The sequence below is a fragment of the Vipera ursinii genome (assembly GCF_947247035.1).
Source record: "Vipera ursinii genome assembly, chromosome: 2".
NCBI lineage: Eukaryota > Metazoa > Chordata > Lepidosauria > Squamata > Viperidae > Vipera > Vipera ursinii.
Genome location: NC_139513.1, coordinates 195,123,594 through 195,144,429, shown reverse-complemented (window position 1 = coordinate 195,144,429; position 20,836 = coordinate 195,123,594). Strand labels below are relative to the sequence as shown.

The window sequence follows — 20,836 nt, the reverse complement described above, 5'->3', positions numbered from 1 at the left end:
AGAGGTTAAAAATAGCAATATAAACTGAATTAAGTATGGTATGTGTTTTTGTTTTCTTTACCAATGCTCTGCATACGCTTACTTGTGTTGCAAAATAAAGTTTGTACCTTTCATTTTTTCCTGGAGTTGCAATAATGCATCTTCCCAGCAATTAACAAGTTCTTTAATATAAAAGCTGTAATAATTGGAGATATTAAGGAAATTCCAAGTTGTGTCATAAGTAAAAGGAAGCGTTGATATAAAATTAATAATAAAATAAAAATATATTCTAGGGTCTCAACCTTGGGAAAGATATTCAGGGTAAGAAATTGATATTAACATACAGTATGTCTGTATAGAATGGTGGCAGTACTATTTCCAGGGCCAGGGCAGTTAAGAAAATCTGTGCATATGAGACATATGGATGCAAATAGAGCCAGTAAAAGATAGTGGGAATAAATTATAACAAGAAACCTATGTAACTGAAAATAAAGCCACTACAAAGCTTTTCACTTCACAGAGACTATTGGGAGCCATTCTTAGTACGATAATTGTAGGTCTAACATCAGTTATGTCAAAACAAAGAAATCCACATAACTTATTTCAAGGAATGTGTAGAATTGTTGAGAGAGAAAAAAAGGAACAAAAAGTGTGGATCAATCTTCAAACTTCCAAAACTGCCATTCTGAAAAATATGGATGTAGCTTGATACCTCTGGAAGGCATATCAGAGATAGAACTAAGAAAGAATTTCTCATAATCTCAAAAGACAGTATTTTCAAGTTATATAAGGCAAGGATTTAGGCAAGGTGTGTAGGTTTACTAGTAGACTGTATGCTTTAAAATATTTTAAATATTTGCTATTCTGTACTGTTAAGCAGAAATAATGATGACAAAATATAATCCAATTTTTCCATCCAGTGTACCTACCGGTAGCACAATCTTAAAAATCTGAAACTTGTCCATCTCTGTTCTAAAGAATCATTTTTCTCACTTCACTGGTTTCACTGCTCCAATTCAAAAAAATCAGGCATTATCAGGGAAATCAACAGTGATTAGGAATACTGTATGGATAATAGGACAATCTTTGCTTGCCTACTGCAATAATCACAGACTTTGTTCAATAGGCCATGACATGATACTTTGGGGATCCTAACTATAGTTCATTTTGGTAAAGTTAGAACTTCCATACACAACTAATCTTTTAAGTTTCATTGCTTTACCTGGATATTTATTTGTATTCTGCCTTTATTTTTACAAATAACTCAAATAACCCGTATCCAACAAACCTACCTCCTCCTATTTTCCCCATAACAACAACCCTATGAGGTGGGTTAGGTTGAGAGTGAGTGACTGGCCCCAAAGTCACACATTTGACTTTCCTGACTAAGGTCGGACTTGAACTTATGGTCTCCTGCTTTCTAGACTGATGCCTTAACCATTATACTGATTCTTGGTTCAAATTTGCTTATATTATCTGTTTTTAAAAGGTAAAGGTAAAGGTTCCCCTGCACATGCGTGCTAGTCGTTTCCAACTCTAGGGGCCGGTGCTCATCTCCGTTTCAAAGCCGAAGAGGACGCTTGTCCAAGGACGTCTCCGTGGTCATGTGGCCGGCATGACTAGACGCCAAAGGCGCACGGAACGCTGTTACCTTCCCACCGTAGTGGTCCCTATTTTTCTATTTTCTATTTTTCTACTTGCATTTTTACGTGCTTTCGAACTGCTAGGTTGGCAGAAGCTGGGACGAGTAACAGGCGCTCACTCTGTTACGCGGCACTCGGGATTCGACCCGCCAAACTGCCGACCTTCTAATCGACAAGCTCAGCGTCCTAACCCACTGAGCCACCGTCTGTTTTTACTGAATGCAATTTTTTTTAATTACATAATGAGTTACATGGAAATCTCAGTATGAGACTGAGGCCATATGATTTAAAGGCAAGATATAAATAACAGAAACTAATAACATTCCACCATTAGTTACATGTTTTATTTCCTTTCCAACAATGTCCATATTGGCTGAAATGATAAAAAAGTAACTTGTATTCACTCTTCGCAACAATCTTCCTGCAACTTCTTGTTAGCAAAGCAGCTTACTAGCAAAATATACATGAATTCGAAAGTGTCCTGAATATGCGGATAGTAGCTTTCACAATGCTTAATAGAAAGAGTAGCATTACTGAAAAAGCAGCAGCTGCAGATAAGGGAACACCGAGTTTATGCAATCTAATTACAAGAGCTCCAGCATTCCAATAAAGCAGTTTACAAGCAACAAGGAACAAGGACAGCAGGTTTTCCATAATTTTCTTTAATAGCTCACTATCTTGAAAAGTCACGAGTACTGAAAGGATAGGGGCTGACTCAATCTCTTTCCACGTCAGATGCAACTGCTAGAGTGATGTAGTTATGCCTCCATTTCTAATGACAAGCAGTTGCTCTGTCAATACTTGAGGGATTTTCTTTCCATTTCTTTCTCTGCCGTAAAACAAGACCTAGGGCCCTGGAGAAGAAAGTTGGAAAGAAGTGCTGTGATGTGCATCCCCAAACATTCTGGGAATGGTTTATTTCAATCCGTATATCACTAATGACACAATGAATTAATTCTAGTCTAAGAGTTATTAAAACAAACTTTGGAGACTTAAAACATTTTACTTTCGCAAAATTAAATGAAAAATCAAATTGGTTTAAAATCAAATCCATATACAGGTAGTCCTCAACCTACAACCACAATTGAGCCCAAAGTTTCTGTTATTAAGTTAGACAATTAAACGAGTTTTGCTCCCTGTTATGATTTTTCTTGCCCAACTGCTAAGTGAATCATTGCAGTTGTTAAGTTAGTAATACAGTTGTTAAGTGAATCTGGCTTCCCCATTGACTTGGCTTGTTGTAAGGGTGCAGGAGGTGATCACACGGTCCTAAAACACTGCAACTATCATAAATATGAGTCAGTTGCCTCTGAATTTGGGTCACCAGACCATGGGGATGCTGCAATGGTCATAAGTGTGAAAAATGGCTTAAGTCACTTTTTTTTAGTACTGTTGTAACTTTGAACAATCACTAAATGAACTATTGTACATTGAGGACTACCTGTACTATTCTGTTTTTTAAATTTTGAGATTGTAAAGCACAGTTTTCCTTGTTTAGTCTTTTTATATTAATGCAAATAATGTGCTGTACTTCGTACCTTACTTTTGAGTTCAAAAACGGAATTATGTACATAGCAGGAATTGTCACGTGTTGGTGCTTATTTTTATTATTAAATTTATAGGTAACCTTGCTCCCAAACAACACAACAATCAGACCAAAACTGGTACAATTACGATAAAATCCTATTCTTTTTTCTTTCCATTTTTTAATTTGTATATAAAATAGTTTTGAGAGTATGTACACACACACACACACAGAGAGAGAGAGAGAGAGAGAGAGAGAGAGAGAGAGAGAGAGAGAGAGAGAGAGAGAGAGATTGGTGTTTGGTGTAAGGATAAAGGAGGGGTTCCATTATTTAGTATGAGACCCCATGATCTTAATCCATCCTTGTTTAGGACTTAAATAAGAGAAAATATCATACATCCAAATTACATCTAAAGTTGTCAAATAGAATAATGTGTAAGATAGAAAATTACACTCCAAAAAGTACACTATCAGCAATCTCACTGCTCTGGAAAATGTATCATCTATCATTTATATAATACATGATTAAGTTCACGTATCATGTTCTGTAAACCGCCCAGAGTCATCCTATGGAGGAAATGGGCGACATGTAAATTTAATAAATAAATGAATATACAAAGCACCATTTAGAGAAGGGGTTGGATGATCTTACCTTTTTCTTTTTGTTATGTGAGACATCAATCTTTTCTTCTGATGTCTTTTCTTCTAAAGTTACATTAAATGGTCTTTTGTGTAGAATTTGGGAAGTCTGAAGATTTTGGCCACTGTGATCCAAACGTGTTCCCACAAGCTGCCGTTTCAACTGACAAGCTTTTCTCCAGTTTTTAAGCATCTGATGTATAATCACAGGAAGAGGTGATTTTCCTTGTGTAGAACAGATAAACTTCATATGCTCAATGGTTTTCATCATCTTCATAATGTGAGCCATTTTTCCTAAATCTTTCTTTTCAGCCAACATCAATTTCTCAAGAAGTGAAGAAAATTGGTTATAATTACAGTCTAATTCAGAAACTGTACTTCCATAATTTAAAGCAATAGCATATGGTGCTAAGTCTACACACATGGAGACAGGGGACTTGGATGTTCCTAACATTTTTCTTGTTTCTGAAAGTTCAGCAAGTTCCCTTGTGAGAAGATGAAGTGCATATGAGCAATTTAAGCTTTCTGCATAGTCATAAATAACGTTCAGTTCCTCCTGAAGTTCAAAGATGGAAGCCTCTACTGTTTCTATAAGCTTATCTTTCCTATAAGACAGGAAAGCCATTTTTTCTTGGCACTGGAAAAGTTCAGGCAGAAGTGATAAATCAAACCATAATAAACTACGAAATCGTGGATTATCTCCTTGCTTCGCTATTGAGTTTTTAAGGAAAAAAATAGTTTCATATATCATTGCCAATTCAGTATATATTTCAATAGATTCTGGCTTCAGAATGACAGGATTAATTCCTCCATCCTTCATGAACTCCAATATATTTTCTTGGGTTATCAATATAGTTATATCCTCTTCTTGTAAAATCTGAAAATACTTTTTCAGCATTTCCATCTGTACTGTACATTTGCCCATGAGCTGTTGCAGTCTTTCAATGTCTGCAGATTGTGCTTCATCCAAGATTTCACTTATATTACAACTATCTTGTGAAGTTAGAGACCTTCCAATGAAGCAATTTACATTTTGTTGAGAGCACACATCTTTACAGTTAGAAGAGTCTGCTGTACATTTCTTAGTATATTCTCCAAAAGTTCTATTATTATCATTTCCAGATCCAGTATCTTCCATCATACGTTCATAAATGTCATAGAGTTTAGTCACAGCAATTTCATATATTTGGAGCACTTCTTTCCCATCCTCCGAATGGTTATTCAAAAATGTGTTTGTTTCTCGACAAACAAGGTTTTTAGCGGCATCAAAAAATATATGTTCCAGACCAAATAATGAAGTTTTAAGATTAAACTCTTCATTAGTACACGTCTTTACAAACTCCATTTTTTTACCAATAATCTCAATAATAATCCAGAGATGATTATCTTTTTCAGTACTCAAATTCATGCCTGGAAGGCTTTTAGATATGTTTATTAAATCCATTGTACCTTTTCTTGAATTTTCTAGGTCTTCTATAGAATCTCCAAAGTTAGCTCCACAAGTAAAAGGCACAGATAAAAAAAAATCAGATACACTGGAAATCTGTCTCATTACTGATTCACATTCTTCTATTTCTCGCCTTAATTTCAACAAGCAATAATAAGAATTATTCTCAGATATAGTGTTTTCAAAAGCTTCCATTAACTGCTTGTGGTGGATTTGTAATTCATTAAGGGCATTGTATTTTAATCTCATCTGAAAAGCAGGATATAAATTTGACTGCTGTTGATAACCTGAATGCCCTCCGAACAGTTCGCTACACAGAGAATCATCATACCAAAGCAAACTTCGAAAAGTTGGGTCACCTTTTAAAAATCTTTTCTTATTCTCTATGAACTCCATTGTTTCCATTATAATTTGCAGCTCAACTAATGCTTCTATAGCACAAGGTTTTAACTTCTGACTTGCTTGCATATTTCTGTTAGAGCTTCCAAGTATTTCCCTAGAAATCAGAACACGCTCAAAAGAACAGCCTTGCTTTTTTTCAAAAGCTGCAATGAACAAAGGAAGAGCACTTTGGCAATATGAAACTTGTTCGTGCAGTATATTCAGAGACGAAGTTTTATCTGCCTTTTGTAAGATCTCTGATATTTTAAAGTTAAAATCACAGGATTTTAGACCAATTCCGACTTCAGAAAGTTTGACGTGATTGCTGAAATCACTGCAATGTTCAAAAGAGGGGCTTGAAAAATAGCGTTCATTTTGCTTGGTCTCGGTGCTAATGAAGGGTTGGTTTGTTTTATTGGGCATGACATGATAAAGTGCAGTTAGTGGAGAATTAAAAGGAAGCTGGTCATAGTTATCAGCGTTGCCTGAGGAAGTCTGCCTGCATGTGGATTCCCCAAGGATGACATGACTTATCTGTTTCAGGTTTTTCTGCCTTAAATCTAGGTTATTTAATGACTTCAGTGGAGTGTCATGGATTATATCTAGTCTTCCACTTGCAGAGTCAGTCATGGTTTCTGGTAGTCCTCTTTCCTTCATATTTTCCTCTTGAAGTTTCTGTAATACACAACGATGAGTGGATTGGCACAAATTATTATCTTCGAGGGATGTAGGAGATAGCAGATGACAAGATGATATTTTGTTAGTAGTATTTCCTTGGTGTTCAGCTGACTTGCCAAATGATTTATAATGCCTATTCTCTGCTGTATATATTTCCTGGTCAGTTGTTTGACTAAATGTATCGAGGCTGTAAGGTTCTGATTTTGAAAAAGCCTGTTTACAGTGAGAATCTAGTTTTTGCTTCTGTCTACTGGAAGATCCTGCTGGGATTCCAGAACAATTTATACCTACATTTTTATTTGATGAATTGTTTGTTTTTAAAGACAATGACCGGTTGCTATGGATTTCTGGAGTTAACTGAACCACAGAGGTTTTACCATTAAGGTTCTCTTCTGTTAAAGACCAACTTGCTGATGAAGCATGACACTTTCCAGCACTCCCAATCATGTTTTCTTCCTGTAATGCAGATATTTCCACAGTTTCTTTGTCATTGTCTGTTTTTTTCAAATTGGGATAAGGTGCAGAAATAACATCCGACCCGAACACATTTACTTTTGCAGCAGATTCAAAAGTTGGTTGAATTGATGTAGCAATTTTAACAGTACTGATCTTTACACGAGATTTGAGCATTTCTTCGTCATTTGTTTGGCTTCTTTGACAGACAGTTAATTCCTTTCTTGTTAAAGAAGAGTTAAATTGGTTTCCATCTGTTTTGCTTCTACAGCTATTAGTGTCAGAACTCAAAGTGTGCTTGTTTTCCATGGCTGTAATTACATTCTCTTGATTCTTTTGTGTATTTCCAAAAGATTTGCCTTCCCCAGCAAATGTCTTCTTGTTGCATATGATAGGCTCACTGCTAAGCAGCTCTATACTTTTAATTTCTGTAGTATCTAAGATGGCATTTTTTTCAGAGACTGTTTTTATTGCTTTATTTTTTGCACAATCACTGCTAAAATCTACACTGCAATCTGATGTTTCAAAAGAATCTAACACTAAGGCACCATTCGGTAAGTTGTTTTTTGCTTTTGAGAACACACTACCTGCAGTTTTTCTTCCAGCTTTTGTCACCGTTTTTAAACTCTGAATACCCTTCCAAGCTTTTCTTAGGTGAAACATTGCACCAGTTATTTTTCGAGATGTGCATTTGGTTTTGCATAGCAATGCTTCAGTGTTGTCAAGTGCAATTAAAATATTCTTAATATATTTTTCAGGCTGCTCATTTTTTTTAAACTGTCCCTTGGATAGTGAAGAAATCTGGGGTGAAGACCGTATGTTGAGTTCTTTCTTTTCGCAATACTGTTTGGAGTTTTGTTGTCCCTTTGCATATTTTTTCTTTTTTCCCCTGCTTGACCACTTAATACATTTTTTTGGTGCTGAATATTTGATTGAACATTTTTCCATGTTAGTTTCTAATTTTGACTGAACTATATTGGTTATTGTAATTTGTAAATCAGGGCATGAAAATGTATTAAATAACTCAGTTCCTCTTTCCTCCCCAGATTTTTCCATATCTAAAGAATTACCTTTATTTGCCTTCACAGTTGTATTTTTTGAAAGATCTACATTCGAGCTAGGTTTTCCAAGCAGATTGTCCCAATCCAAACGTGCTTGTAAATAATAATAGACATCATCTTCACTAATATTTCCATGATTACATGGCTTGTGCCACACTGAGAGATGCTTCTTACACTCTTCTGGTCCATTTTCTATCTCACTAGAAATGTCTATGCTGTGGATGTTATCCCTTTTCATCTCTACATCTTGCCCAAATAATTCATGAACTTGACTACAAAAACTTTCAGAACTGGCATTTGAAGATGCTGTATTTTCTGACTGTTGGTTGATTTCCTTATTTCCCATATTTCCCAAAGATATAGGAACCGATGTGAGTAACATTGCATGATTTAATTTCTTGTGATCTGTCAAGTCAATATTTTTAGTAGGCAACGTTTGCAATTCTTCAAACTTCTCTTTGCAATGTTCTTTGTTTGTTCGTTCTGTTTCTATTAACGAGCTTCTTTGAAGACTCAAGTTTAAAAAAAAATCTAAAAGATTTGAATTTTCTGATGTTTCTGTACAATTGTTCATATTATCTGCCTGTTTCTTCAAGACCTTCTTATCAGGCTCTTGCTTTTTTCTTGATGAGTTTTCTGTTGGATTTTTAAATGCAGTTTCTGTTGCGGATTTATACTTTTTGCCTTCTTGTCCACATGGAACCTTCTCCTCTAATTGGTTTACATGTATTTCATTAAAGCATGTTTCTGTGTTGTCTGTTTTACAGTTTTTTTGTCCTTCAGGAAATAACTCCAGGGAAATGTCCTCAAAATTATTTCTATCTAACAATTCTGGCTTGGAAAGACACATACTTTCTTCACTGAGGCCTCTTATAACAGCAGCAGTTATACAGGTATCAGAAGGATAATACCTGAGGCTCTCTATATTGCTAATTCTTTTGGAAGATTTTTCTTTGATATTGTTTAGTATATAATCATTATCTAGGGAATTATTTGCTTTTTCAGATGGTGAATAGATTTGCTTATCTTTTTGATTGGCTTCAGCCATGTTGGAGGTTTTAGATTTTAGATTTAAAATGTTCAGAGCTTGAAGCTTATTTTGTTTAAAATTATCTGATGTAGTTTCCTCTGAGGGCTGTTCATAAGCATACATTTTTTTACAGCATGCAGGTTGAAAAATATTACCACAATGTTCTCCTCTTGATGAAGTACATTTGGTGTCAAGAGGAACTGAATGCTCTGTTTCAGAAGGAAAAATATTATTCTCTTGAAATTGGCTATCCATTTCTCGATTGTGCTTCTTGTTTTTGCTAGATGTTATGTTTTCAGGCCTTGGTTTGCATGTGCTTATAGTGGTGTCATTACAGAATGGCGGTTTCACAATAAGTTCTTCATTTTGCTTCACCACATTCTGTCCTCTTCTTGTTAGTCTCGGATCTTTAATTGATTTTGAAGTAGTTACAGTACTTGAACCAATTTCCCAGTCAGAAAAATCTTCCAGATTAATTTTTAAACTAGTCTTCTTATCATCCCCCACATGTTCACCTCTGATTTCTTTGCTGGCTTCCATGCCAGATTTACATAGAATATTTGTTCTCATTTGTGTTGAATCCCATCTTGTAGCTGGCTTGCGTTTCTTTTTTTCACAATGAATTTTGTCTTCAGAATCATTCCGGTTCTGTGTGCTTCTAGAACAAGAAGAAACTTCTCCAGATACATCCATTTCTAGTGGTTTTCTGAAATGTTCGTAGATGAGTTGGCTTTTACCTATCCTTGTCACCCGTGTACAGTTTTCCAAAGGGATAACTCCTCCTGTTAATGAAAGAGAGATATGATTTTGAGGGCTATATTTTATATATGGGAGAAAAAGACATATTTTAACCAAACTCTGACTCTTTGATAGGTGATGTGCTAATGTGGGCTTTCTAACTGTTCACCAAGTTTTTACAGTAGCTAAAATGCCCAAGAATATTCTAACTGCTAAGCCAATGTAACTGTAGGAAGCAAACTTTTATTTTTGTTTCTAAAGTTTCAGTAAACAGTTAATCTAAGAGGAAAATTTTCCACAAACTCAATCTGGCTTGCAAACAAATCCAAGAACAGGTTGTATTATCAAAAAGGGAAGATTGAGTAGCTGGATTTTAAAAAGTAGAGGCAGAGCAGATTTCCATAGCAGAATTTACTGTAGAAATGCTATGCCGACATGCTTGAGTAGTAATAATTTTGTATTTGCCTATGAATTATTTCCTGCTATTTTTCTGTTTTTCCAAAGAGCCATGGCAGTGACATAAGGAGGCAAATCTATCATTATTTTCTGAATGTAACATTAAAAACTCTGGCCACTTCCAGCCAAGAGTTTTATTACAGAATCTTATTGGAGTGGAAGCTTGTATTTGTATCTTTTGTGCTTTCTTGACATTTCTCACATCTTTTTTCTTCTGTCAAAAATCTATCAGGTTGGGGAAAACTTAGCAGCACGGTACCTTTTCAATGGTAGCAAACAGTGAGGACAATTAACCAGTGCAACAGCTTGCCTCCAGAACTGTGGGTCCTCCATCACTGGAGATTTTTAAGAAGAGACTAGAAGACCTCCAAGGTCCCTTCCAGTTCTCTTCTCTTCTCTTTGGAACTGGCCACTGAAAATTTATTTTAGAAAGTCTTTTTAAAAAATGGTCCTGATCCTGAGCTGAGGGCTCAGAATGGTCTGATTAAGGATAAAAAGTAGGAAGAGTAGTTTTGAAGACAACAGTGAGAAGCCTGGTGGGGGCTTGGGGATCTTAATGTAATATTTTTTGCCAAATATATCCTTTGAGGATCCATTTCCTTTCACTTATGCAGCCTCTGCATTACATAGTGCCTTTCCCTTGCTGGCTAGTCCAGATTGTGACATCCATCAGCATAAATATAAGTGGCCATCCACATACTTCTATTTACACTGTCCAATGGGAAGAAATGCTGAATTTCAGGACAACCTGGCTGTCCAATACCAAACTAGCAACAATCTTTTCTTTTGAAAGAAAGTTTCGACCACAATAGCAAACAATACACATTTAATACTTTGACTGGATTTACACATCCGACTAAGCCATCATTATCTATGGGGGAAGGAGATATGGGAACAAAAGATATCATTTGCCTTGTCACATCACTTTGCATATGATGGAAATGATTTAATGTTGCCATAATACAGTATATATGCACGTTACTCATCTCGTGTCAAAATGTGAGATGGGTGGCAAATATGGGTGGCAAATAAATAATAAATAGTTATATTATCATGGCTTGTACTGAATCCCTATGCCTAAAACCATAGTTTAGCAAACCATAAGCTGGCTGAGCTCATATGAAGAAAATAAAACAAAAATCAAACAAATCACAAGTATGTTAATCCGGCCAATACTTTTTAATATTAAGATGGGAAAAGAAGGGTGCAGGTTGTTCAAATGCTTACGAATGAACAATTTCAAGAGCACTGCAGTGAGGAAGGAGCATTTAAATCTGAAAGGAGAAATTTACTGGCCAGAAATTACAACTCAGAAAGGCTTATTGAAGTGCCTTTAAGAAATTTGAAGCAAAATTTCATTTGAGTAAACCTACATCTCCTTTTACATTGTTACATAGATATAAAACTATAAGAAATAAAAATGTCTTATTAAATTGTATTCATCCTGTCCTATTTTTGGTTCATTATCACTGCAGACGACTAGCCTCTGAAAAAAATCAGAAAACAAATGGGCAGAAGGGGAAAAAGGACAGAGAGGAATAGGAATGGGAGAGAAAACAGTTCTTTTTTTTAAAAAGGGCATGTGTGTCTATATCTATTCAGAATTCAAATCAACAGAGTTCAGTAGGGCGTGCTTCCATGTAAATGTGCAAAAAACACAATTTAAAATCAAGAAGGCAAAAGTAACAAAAACGATATTTTTTTTTCAAATTACAGAAAAAGCTGTTACCTTGCTGACAGGAATAAAGATGAGACAATGATAAGAGAAGCAGGAAAGTAGTGGAAAAGCAGAGTGGGCTGTAGCAAATGCGAACAATTAGACAATGAGATGGACCGAAGATTCTTGGAACTCTGCTGGCAAACTTAATCATAAACATTATGGAGTTGTAACTTAAGACCCAACTACTATTACCAAGTTTGTTTTTTAAGCCATGACTAAAGAAACCACAGCTGAGCCTTTGAATCTAGCCTATGAATAATGCAGGTACGCATCAAATGGCCATGAGAAATGTGTTGTAAAAAGCTGTTATGACCAGTAGATAAGCAACAAAGTGTTCCAAAATACATGTCTTTTTGCTTTGATCTATTGCAGTGTTTTGTCATATCTGGCAACTTTAAGATGTGTGGACTTCAACTCCCAGAGTTCCCCAGCTAGCATGAAGTCTACACAAAGTTGCCAAGTTTAAAAAAAAATACTGATCTAGTGCTTTTGCATTCCAGATCTGGGAGTCCTAGCTATGAAGTTAAATACAGAAGCTAAGAAGGAGACATGAAACAATGGACCTATAACATGAAAAACTGGGCAGAATCAAGGGGGAAATACAATAAAATTAACATAAAAGCTCAAGATAGCTTACCAGTATGCTTGGGTAATCTTTTAAGTCTATACTTCAAAGATGTTAGAAAGGAATCAGCCCCTCCTTTCTGATTAACAGATTTTACATGTATTACAGCATATGGAAGACATTGCCTGGGCTTATCCACAGGTTTTGAATCTTCACTATATTCATAAAAATATACCTGCGAATGGAAATATTGCAAGAACATAAAAGTAAGTACCTGGATAATTAACTTTAAACTTAGACAAAGACCAAAAATAGTAACCTGATTGTGATCAACAAAATGAGTGGTAACCATTTAATAGGTTTCTCTTATAAAAAGTATTATACAAACTAGGTGCAAAATAAATGTACTACTTTTGTGAAAAGATTAAAGTATCCAATGTGACAATTTGCATCACATGTTTCTGTAATTTTAGTACAAAATTATTTGCTAATTTTCATTTAGAAAATGCAGGATAAAATGTCTATGGAAAGTATTTAATAACATCTCAAAAGTAAAGCAGAATTAAAAATCCCCCTTTAATTATCAAATCTGACAGCATTCATCCTCTCCTACATGTACTGCTCCACACAGTATATAAATTTATTTGAAGAAGCAGACAACTGAGTTCAAAGAAAGACTGCATCTACTTTATACAGGACATCAACATCCAACTAATTTCTACATGGCTTGGGACCAAGTCTCAAGAGGGACTGTCTTTTTACAAGAGTCTCTACCCATCCATTTTGATCCAGTAGGTCAATATAGGTATGAATCAGATCCTGTCAGCTCAAAAGTGTTGACTGACAGTCACTAGGGCCTTTTGTGCTGTAGCCCCTGCTTTGTGGAATATTCTCCTTTTGGAAATTAAAAGGGTCCCACCCTTTTGATCTTTTGTAAGGCTTTAAAAGCCTGGCTATGTAACCTGGGTCTGTCGCTTGTAATGTGTTGGGGCCTTGTTTCTTGATTTTATGTATGACCCTTCCTTGAAGAGTTAAGACTGCCCTACCCTCCTTGTGGTTACATGATCATAAGTTGCATTTCATTTTGTGACATTTTTTGCCGTTTTCTGGCAAAAAAAAATGCATGTTGGGTAAGCTGGATTCAGACTTACGGCCACATTATTCGCTTAACAACTTTGGCAACTCACTTCACGACAGTCTAAAAATGGTCATAAAATCGAGTCCAGCCATGTGGTGACTCAAATGTGCGACTGCAATGACTTAGGATCAAAATTCCAGGCTCAATTATGGTTGTAAATCATGGACTACCTGTAAAGAGGCAGTTTTTATTATATCTGTCCTGGTGGCTCTTAAGCTTGGAGAAAACCAGGACATTTCCATACCAACAATGGCTGAATGATGAACCAAAAAACAACCCAATCACAAAAATTACCCTAGATCAGGGGTGTCAAACTCAATTTCATTGAGGGCCGCATCAGCATTGCGGCTGTCCTCAAGGGGCCGGGTGGGTGTGGCCAGGGTGGGCATGGCCTACTGGGTGGGCGTGGCTAGAATGCATAAGGCCTACTGGGTGGGCATGGCCAGCTCTGCATCATTCGCATCAAGGGTGCCTATGGGGGCCTGGGCAGGAGTGGGACAGATCTGAGGGTTTCTGGCAGAAGGAGGGTCTCTGGGCCAGGCCAAGGCAGTGGGGGCCGTTCCCTCACTGTTTCCAGGATGGCTTCGCGGGCCGCATGAAACCACTTCGCGGGCCAGATCCGGCCCCCGGGCCTTGTGTTTGACATGTCTGCCCTAGATACTTTATAATTCTTCCTGCACTGTGTAACTCTGTAGATCAGATAAGTTTTCCAAATGCTAACCTCTTGCACAATTAGTTACTGAAAATACCAGCCCTTGATTCTTCATGTGAAATGCTAGATTTTGTCCCTCTTGAAGAGCCTAGAAAAAGGGTCTTCTTTATAATGACATTAGAAATAGACATCTTTTTCACCAAATACTTTTTGTTTGACTAAACATCATATAATGGTATATTTAAGCTTTGCCTCTGAATGTATTGTTTTTCAACTGTACATCCCTCCTTAAAATCCAATTATGATAAACTTTAAAAAATGAAATAATTTCAAAAAACAGCCATGTATAGGCGTCATGCTGTATCTTCTCACTAATAAAATCACTAAAGTATTACTTACCAAAGACCCAGTAGCCTGATCCTCCAAAGAATCCTTAAGTGAAGGATGAATTCTAGACATATGGCAATCAAAGTTTGGAGTTGGATCCAGTACAATTTTCTTTTGGCTTTTACGTGGTTGAACCTTTTTAACTTTTCCTAAAAGAACCTAGAAATACAAAATAAACAAAACCTTTTCTCTCTCTCTCTGTCTGTGTGTGTGTGTGCGTGTGCGCGCGCGCTTTATTGTATAACACTGTGGTAGTTTTAGGGACGTAATGGCTCAGTGGGTTAGGATGCTGAGCTTGTCAATCAGAAGGTCGGCAGTTTGGCGGGTCAAATCCCGAGTGCCGCGTAACAGAGTGAGCGCCTGTTACTTGTCCCAGCTTCTGCCAACCTAGCAGTTCGAAAGCACGTAAAAATGCAAGTAGAAAAATAGGGACCACTACGGTGGGAAGGTAACAGCGTTCCGTGCGCCTCTGGCATCTAGTCATGCCAGCCACATGACCACGGAGACGTCCTCGGACAAGTGCTGCCTCTTCAGCTTTGAAACGGAGATGAGAGTTGGAAACGACTAGCACGGACATGCGGGGGAACCTTTACCTTTACTTATGTGGTAAATTATTTGTTTTATGAAAAATATGGGCATTCTGCAGGCTACATATGATCTTCCATTGTCAGTAGTATGAATAAGCTCCAGAATATATATTTCTGGAGGGGAAGGGGGAGGAAGAGGAAAGAGATGTTCAAGTAATTTCTATAATAGATAAATTCTCAGATTGCTGGACACATTTGTAGATTAACAGGTATAGAGGAAGCTGCTGACTTACACTAATGGCTGCCCTTAAATAAAGTGTGGATGTTAGACACATTCTCCCCTTTTTTCCTTGGATTCTTACACTAATCCCTTTGCCTAATGAGTTTTTTTTTTAAATTGAAATTGTCTCACCATATAGTTGGCTTAATAATAATTACAAATTCTGGTAAAGTGTTTTAGAAATAATAATTGGAACAATCATGGACTTTTTTGTTTCAATCAGCAGTGTCTGCACAAAGCTACAAAGGCATCAAAGTAATGCACACTCACACAGACACAAATAAATGAAAATAAATGAACTGAAACTATTTACATGACATCATTGTGAATGTTTCATCATTTGCCTTCCTTTGCTCTCCCCACAATTTCTACTTAGCTTTAATTATATGTAATAAGTATGTATTACATATAATTATAAATTACAAAATAATTTATAATTTATATTTATATAATTATAATTATAAAATAATTTATAATTTTGCAAAATAATTATAAATTATATAATTTATACATTTGTAAATTTTATAAAATAATTATAAATGTGTAATTATACTTTTCCAGCTTTCACGTATCCTTAGAAAAGCCCATTTTAAACTTATATTCACAGTGTTAAATCTGTTTGGAACTAACTCCTTCCACAGAATAAAGGGTATTTCAGGATCCAAACCAATGAATGAATGAACCTTTATTATCAAAGTATAACATGTATACAGTGGCTGAGCCTCCCTTCATGCCCCCCACAACTCAGTGACAAAAAACCCACCATCTTGTTACACCATGTGACAGAGTAATTGCTTTACAGTTTTAAAATATACATGCAAAGACTTACCCTGAATATAATAATATTTTCCACTGGAAATGAATGTTTGGATGCATAATTCAAAGCAATATCAACATATCGGAACAAATAAACTCCTAGCTGAGGGTTTCCTAATTCTTTCATGATGTTTATTTCTTTTTTGGAATGACCGGTGGTACATAGGCCATACTGACAAATTTGTGGCACTTCATCTCTAGAGACAACTAAAAAGCTAGAGAGTTCTTTATCTTGTTTTCCTTCTTCACGTAACTCAGTCCTAACAATAAAAAAGATAATGTTGTCAAGGCAGGTTCCACTCTTTATGTAAATTTAAAAGAGTAGCAATCAATTTCTTGGTTTCTTAGTAATATACCCTTGATTCCCCCTTTTAAGCGAAACGTGTCTGGGCCTGTCAATGTAGAGCATATCTATATACATCAATTATTACATTAGCTGAAATAATGATTTTCTTATATACTTTTGTTATATTCTTGCTGCTATCAAATTGTGGACTTCATGCTGAATGCCAGGTCACGCCATAACTGAAGTTTTAGCCTGACAGACTTCATTTCTTTTGCATTCATGGTATTAACATTTGATACAAATCATACATTTTCATTTATTATAATTATTTATATCTTGCATTAAACCCATGGGAATGGGTGCTATAAATGATCTTAGCGGAAAAGCCAAGAAGTATATGCTGAGATGATTTATAATCGACTAAGACCTCTTGAATCTGTCCAATGTTCTAAAGACCTCATTAAGACTTCCCTAATGTGTATATTGTCTGGATTCTTGGGACAGGAATCTACATAGCTTGCATATGAATTCAGTTTTGCCATCAGAAGATGTTCATTTAATATGTTGGTTTTTTTTGGCAGTTCTCTAGTTGACCTTACAATATTTTTGTCCATATAGGAGGGCGGCATGAATGTGGACTTGTATTACAATTTATTAGTTCAACATTTAATCTCAATTGGCCTTAATGAATGAATGAGAATCTTTAATGAAGCTGGCATCCAGAAAAATCTAGGCATTTTACCCACAGCGTATGAGATTGTTCTGCTTGGAAGAACTTTCCCAATTTTAATTATTTAACCAATATCCTATGTCCACCTTACAGGATAGGTCTTACACAAGCTATATTCATTCTTTCACCCCTTCATAGCTAGAAGGTTTAATAATACCCAATACAAAAGCATTCTCTATCCCTATCAAGTAGGGAAAATAGAATCAATCTCCTATGTACTATTACACTGTTCTTTTTATAAGGCTTGGCAGGCTCTCCTAGTTATGGCCCTATTAATTAATAGCCACAGTAGCTCTGAGTAGAATACTCTCTAACCAACAGATTGCCTGAAATTTCCACAAATATTATGAATTCTACTCCATTGTTTTTTGACATTTAATAGTGCAATAAATCTGTTAAGCTTTTCCAAGGTTCTGGGTTTTTTTAACGTATTATTCTTTGGAGTATATTGTTTGGTCAATTTAAATAATGCTTATTTGCTCTCCATATGAAAAACAACTGAATACCACTAACAGGGGTGTCAAACTCAATTTCATTGAGGGCCGCATCAGCATTGCGGTTGCCCTCAGGGGGCCGGGTGGGCGTGGCCTACTGGGTGGGCGTGGCCAGTTCTACATTGTTCGCATCAAGGGTGCCCATGGGGGCCTGGGCAGGAGTGGGATAGATCTGAGGGTCTCTGGCAGAAGGAGGGTCTCTGGGCCAAGGGCAAGGCAGCGGGGGCCGTTCCCTCACTGTTTCCAGGATGGCTTCACGGGCCGCATGAAACCACTTCGCGGCCCGCATCCGGCCCCCGGGCCTTGTGTTTGACATGTCTGCACTACAACATTCTGAATCTCAAGATAAATTGTCATATATATGTACATACATACACACATACATAATATATATATACACACACACATATATATATACACACACATATACATATATATACACACACACATACGTATATGTATACACACACACACACACACACAAACACCCTTCTGAGACTGACTGATGGCTAACTGATGAGAACAAATAAGTTTGAAATGATCATATCGGTCTCCCTTTATTCTTTGTTAGCAAGCCAAAAAAAATTTACACAAATAAGAGCTGCCACTGCTGTGGCTACTGCCTGTAGATGGCCTTGGGCTAGGCTGAAACAGGAAATAAGATTTGTCCGGTGTCTGGGACTAAGCAAGTGTATTCTGAAAGCTTAACAAACATTTAACACATATCTTCCTTGCTTCTCAGCTAACAGAGAGAGAGAGCCTGTGGCCTAGGGGTTAAAACAACTGCTTAAGATGCAGTCGGCCCAGGTTCGAATCTCAGAAGGATATGGCTGACTGATGAGAACAAATAAGTTTGAAATGATCATATCGGTCTCCCTTTATTCTTTGTTAGCAAGCCATATATATGTATATGTATATGTACACACACATACATACACACACACACACACATATACACACCCACACATACACCCACACACACACACACATACATACATATATACATATACACACACACATATACACACATACACACATATTATCTATCTATCAATCACACACATATATTTATTTATTTATTTATTTATTTAGTTATATTTATATACCGCCCTATTCCCTGAGGACTCAGGGCGGTTTACAGGAAATTAAAAAATCCAAAATACAAAAATTAAGAACCAAATTAAAAATATTAAATTAACCCTGTAGTCAATTAAAAAGAACCCCAAATTAAAAATTCCTCCTCAGTCTGGGCCCGAGAGCTCAAAGAGCCAGGTCTTCAGGCCCCGGCGGAATGATCGAAGGTCGGGGGCAGTTCTCAGCTCCACCGGCAGCTGGTTCCAGAGGGCAGGCGCTCCCACCGAGAAGGCCCTATCCCTGGGTGTCGCCCGCCGGCAGTCTCTTACCGGCGGGACCCTGAGCAGACCCTCCCTGTGGGAGCGCACTGGGCGAAGGGCATTTGATGCCGGCAGCAGGTGTTCCCTCAGCAGGTGTTCCCTTAAACATAATCCTTCTCTGAGTGAAACTTGATGCCCCAGGGAACAGTTAGAATAGAAACAGACACCAGATGTGGCACCTGTATGTATTTAGTCCAGTATTAGGAGTGATAATGCATTGCCAACACCACATATTACCCAGACAACTTAATTACCCTAAAGCCAAATTTTCTGTTTCTTTCATCTTAATTTCAAAGTAAGTGATCTTCAGCAAGTGTTATCTATATCTTCTCCAACAACCTCCAAGTAGTCCTTTACTTATGACAATTGGGACTAAAATTTTGGTTGGTGAGTGAAGGATCATTGAGACACTGATGTGACTGCTTCACTCAACAACTGAATCTAAGCATTCCTGATTGCAGTTGTTAAGTGATTTCCTAGGTCTGTAAGCAGATGGAACGAAAGAGCTGCCTGCTGAAGGATTTCAGCTCCCCTCCATTCACGAAGAGAAATTTCAGTGGGTTACAGCAGAAGTCCCAAAACTTTTGGGCACCAGGGACTGGTTCCGTGGAGTTTTTTCCGTGGACTAGGGAGTGCGTAGTTTTGTTTACTGCCTGCATCCCGCGGATGGGGCTTTGCTTTTTTTGTGGACTGTTTGCTGGCATGCCATGGACTGGTACTGGTCCATGGACTGGGGGTTGAAGACCCCTGGGTTACAGGAATGGAGCTGAAATCTTCAGGATTGTTGAAAGATTTTCACTCCCCTCCATTCCCACTGCTTGCAATCTTCTTTGCTAGCTTCCCCATTGACTTTCTGGGGAAGATGGCAGAGAAGATTACAAATGGCAATCACATAATTGCAAGGCACTTGGCAATTGGTTGTGAATTGGTTGCTAAGTGCCCATAATGCAGTCACATACAATGGGGTGGGGAACAGACCCATTTTACAATGATTAGAAGCATTTTACAAGTCATAAATCACACTTTCTGAGGCCATCATAACTTTGAACAGTCATTAAATGACCATATAAGCAGGAAAATAGAATAGATGGCTCCATTCTACTTGTTGCTTTGCCTCCTGCTTGCTCCAGCATTACCTGCATTGGCATAAAATAGGCAACAAAAATTGAAAATCCTTGTGGTCTAATTCTTTTTTAGAAGGCATACATAAACTATAGCTTGTTGCTATATCCCAATTTTCAAATTATAGCTTGTGCAAAAATAAGGAGCACCTGAGACACTCAAGCCCACAGATTGCTTATATAATGTAGTACTTACCGGTACTTATATAATATATGAAGATAAATTTTCAAAACAAATGGGAGGTTTAGAGTTTTTCTAATACATTAATACATTTCTGTACTGAGTGCAGAAAACTTCATACCTCTCTCTTTCACACACATACACATTCTGATAATGGAAGTGATAGAAATAAAATGCAATAAAGCAATAAATGGAAAAAGTTGGTTTTATTGTGATTATATTTATCTGTGTTATAATTATAGACAGCCAGAAATCTGCACAGAGTTTAGAGATTAAGACTGATTTTAACACTAGGTTAGAGACCCAAGTAAAAATTAAGACTGTCTACCAAAGAGCTGAATGACTAATTTTACTCTGAAACTGGCGGCCAAACTCAAGCAAAAATCCAGAATATTTATCTCATGATAACTGCATATCTCCAATAGGATTATACAGACCTGTTTAAACTTCTGAGATATAATTTTTTTAAGGAAAGTGACAGAGGTCCATGACATATATATATATATGGTTCACGA

General features: G+C 36.9%; 1 protein-coding gene across 1 annotated transcript in view; it reads right to left on the bottom strand.

Moving 5' to 3' along the window:
* TEX15 (testis expressed 15, meiosis and synapsis associated) overlaps window positions 1-20,836 on the bottom strand; it is a 45,627-nt gene that overhangs the window by 6,637 nt on the left and 18,154 nt on the right. The window contains exons 4-7 of the mRNA XM_083355129.1: window positions 16,129-16,375; window positions 14,505-14,651; window positions 12,388-12,550; window positions 3,800-9,618 (exon numbers count right to left, since the gene is read on the bottom strand). Of these exons, the coding sequence (XP_083211255.1) occupies window positions 3,800-9,618; window positions 12,388-12,550; window positions 14,505-14,651; window positions 16,129-16,375 (6,376 nt within the window). The remainder of the gene's footprint in view (window positions 1-3,799; window positions 9,619-12,387; window positions 12,551-14,504; window positions 14,652-16,128; window positions 16,376-20,836) is intronic.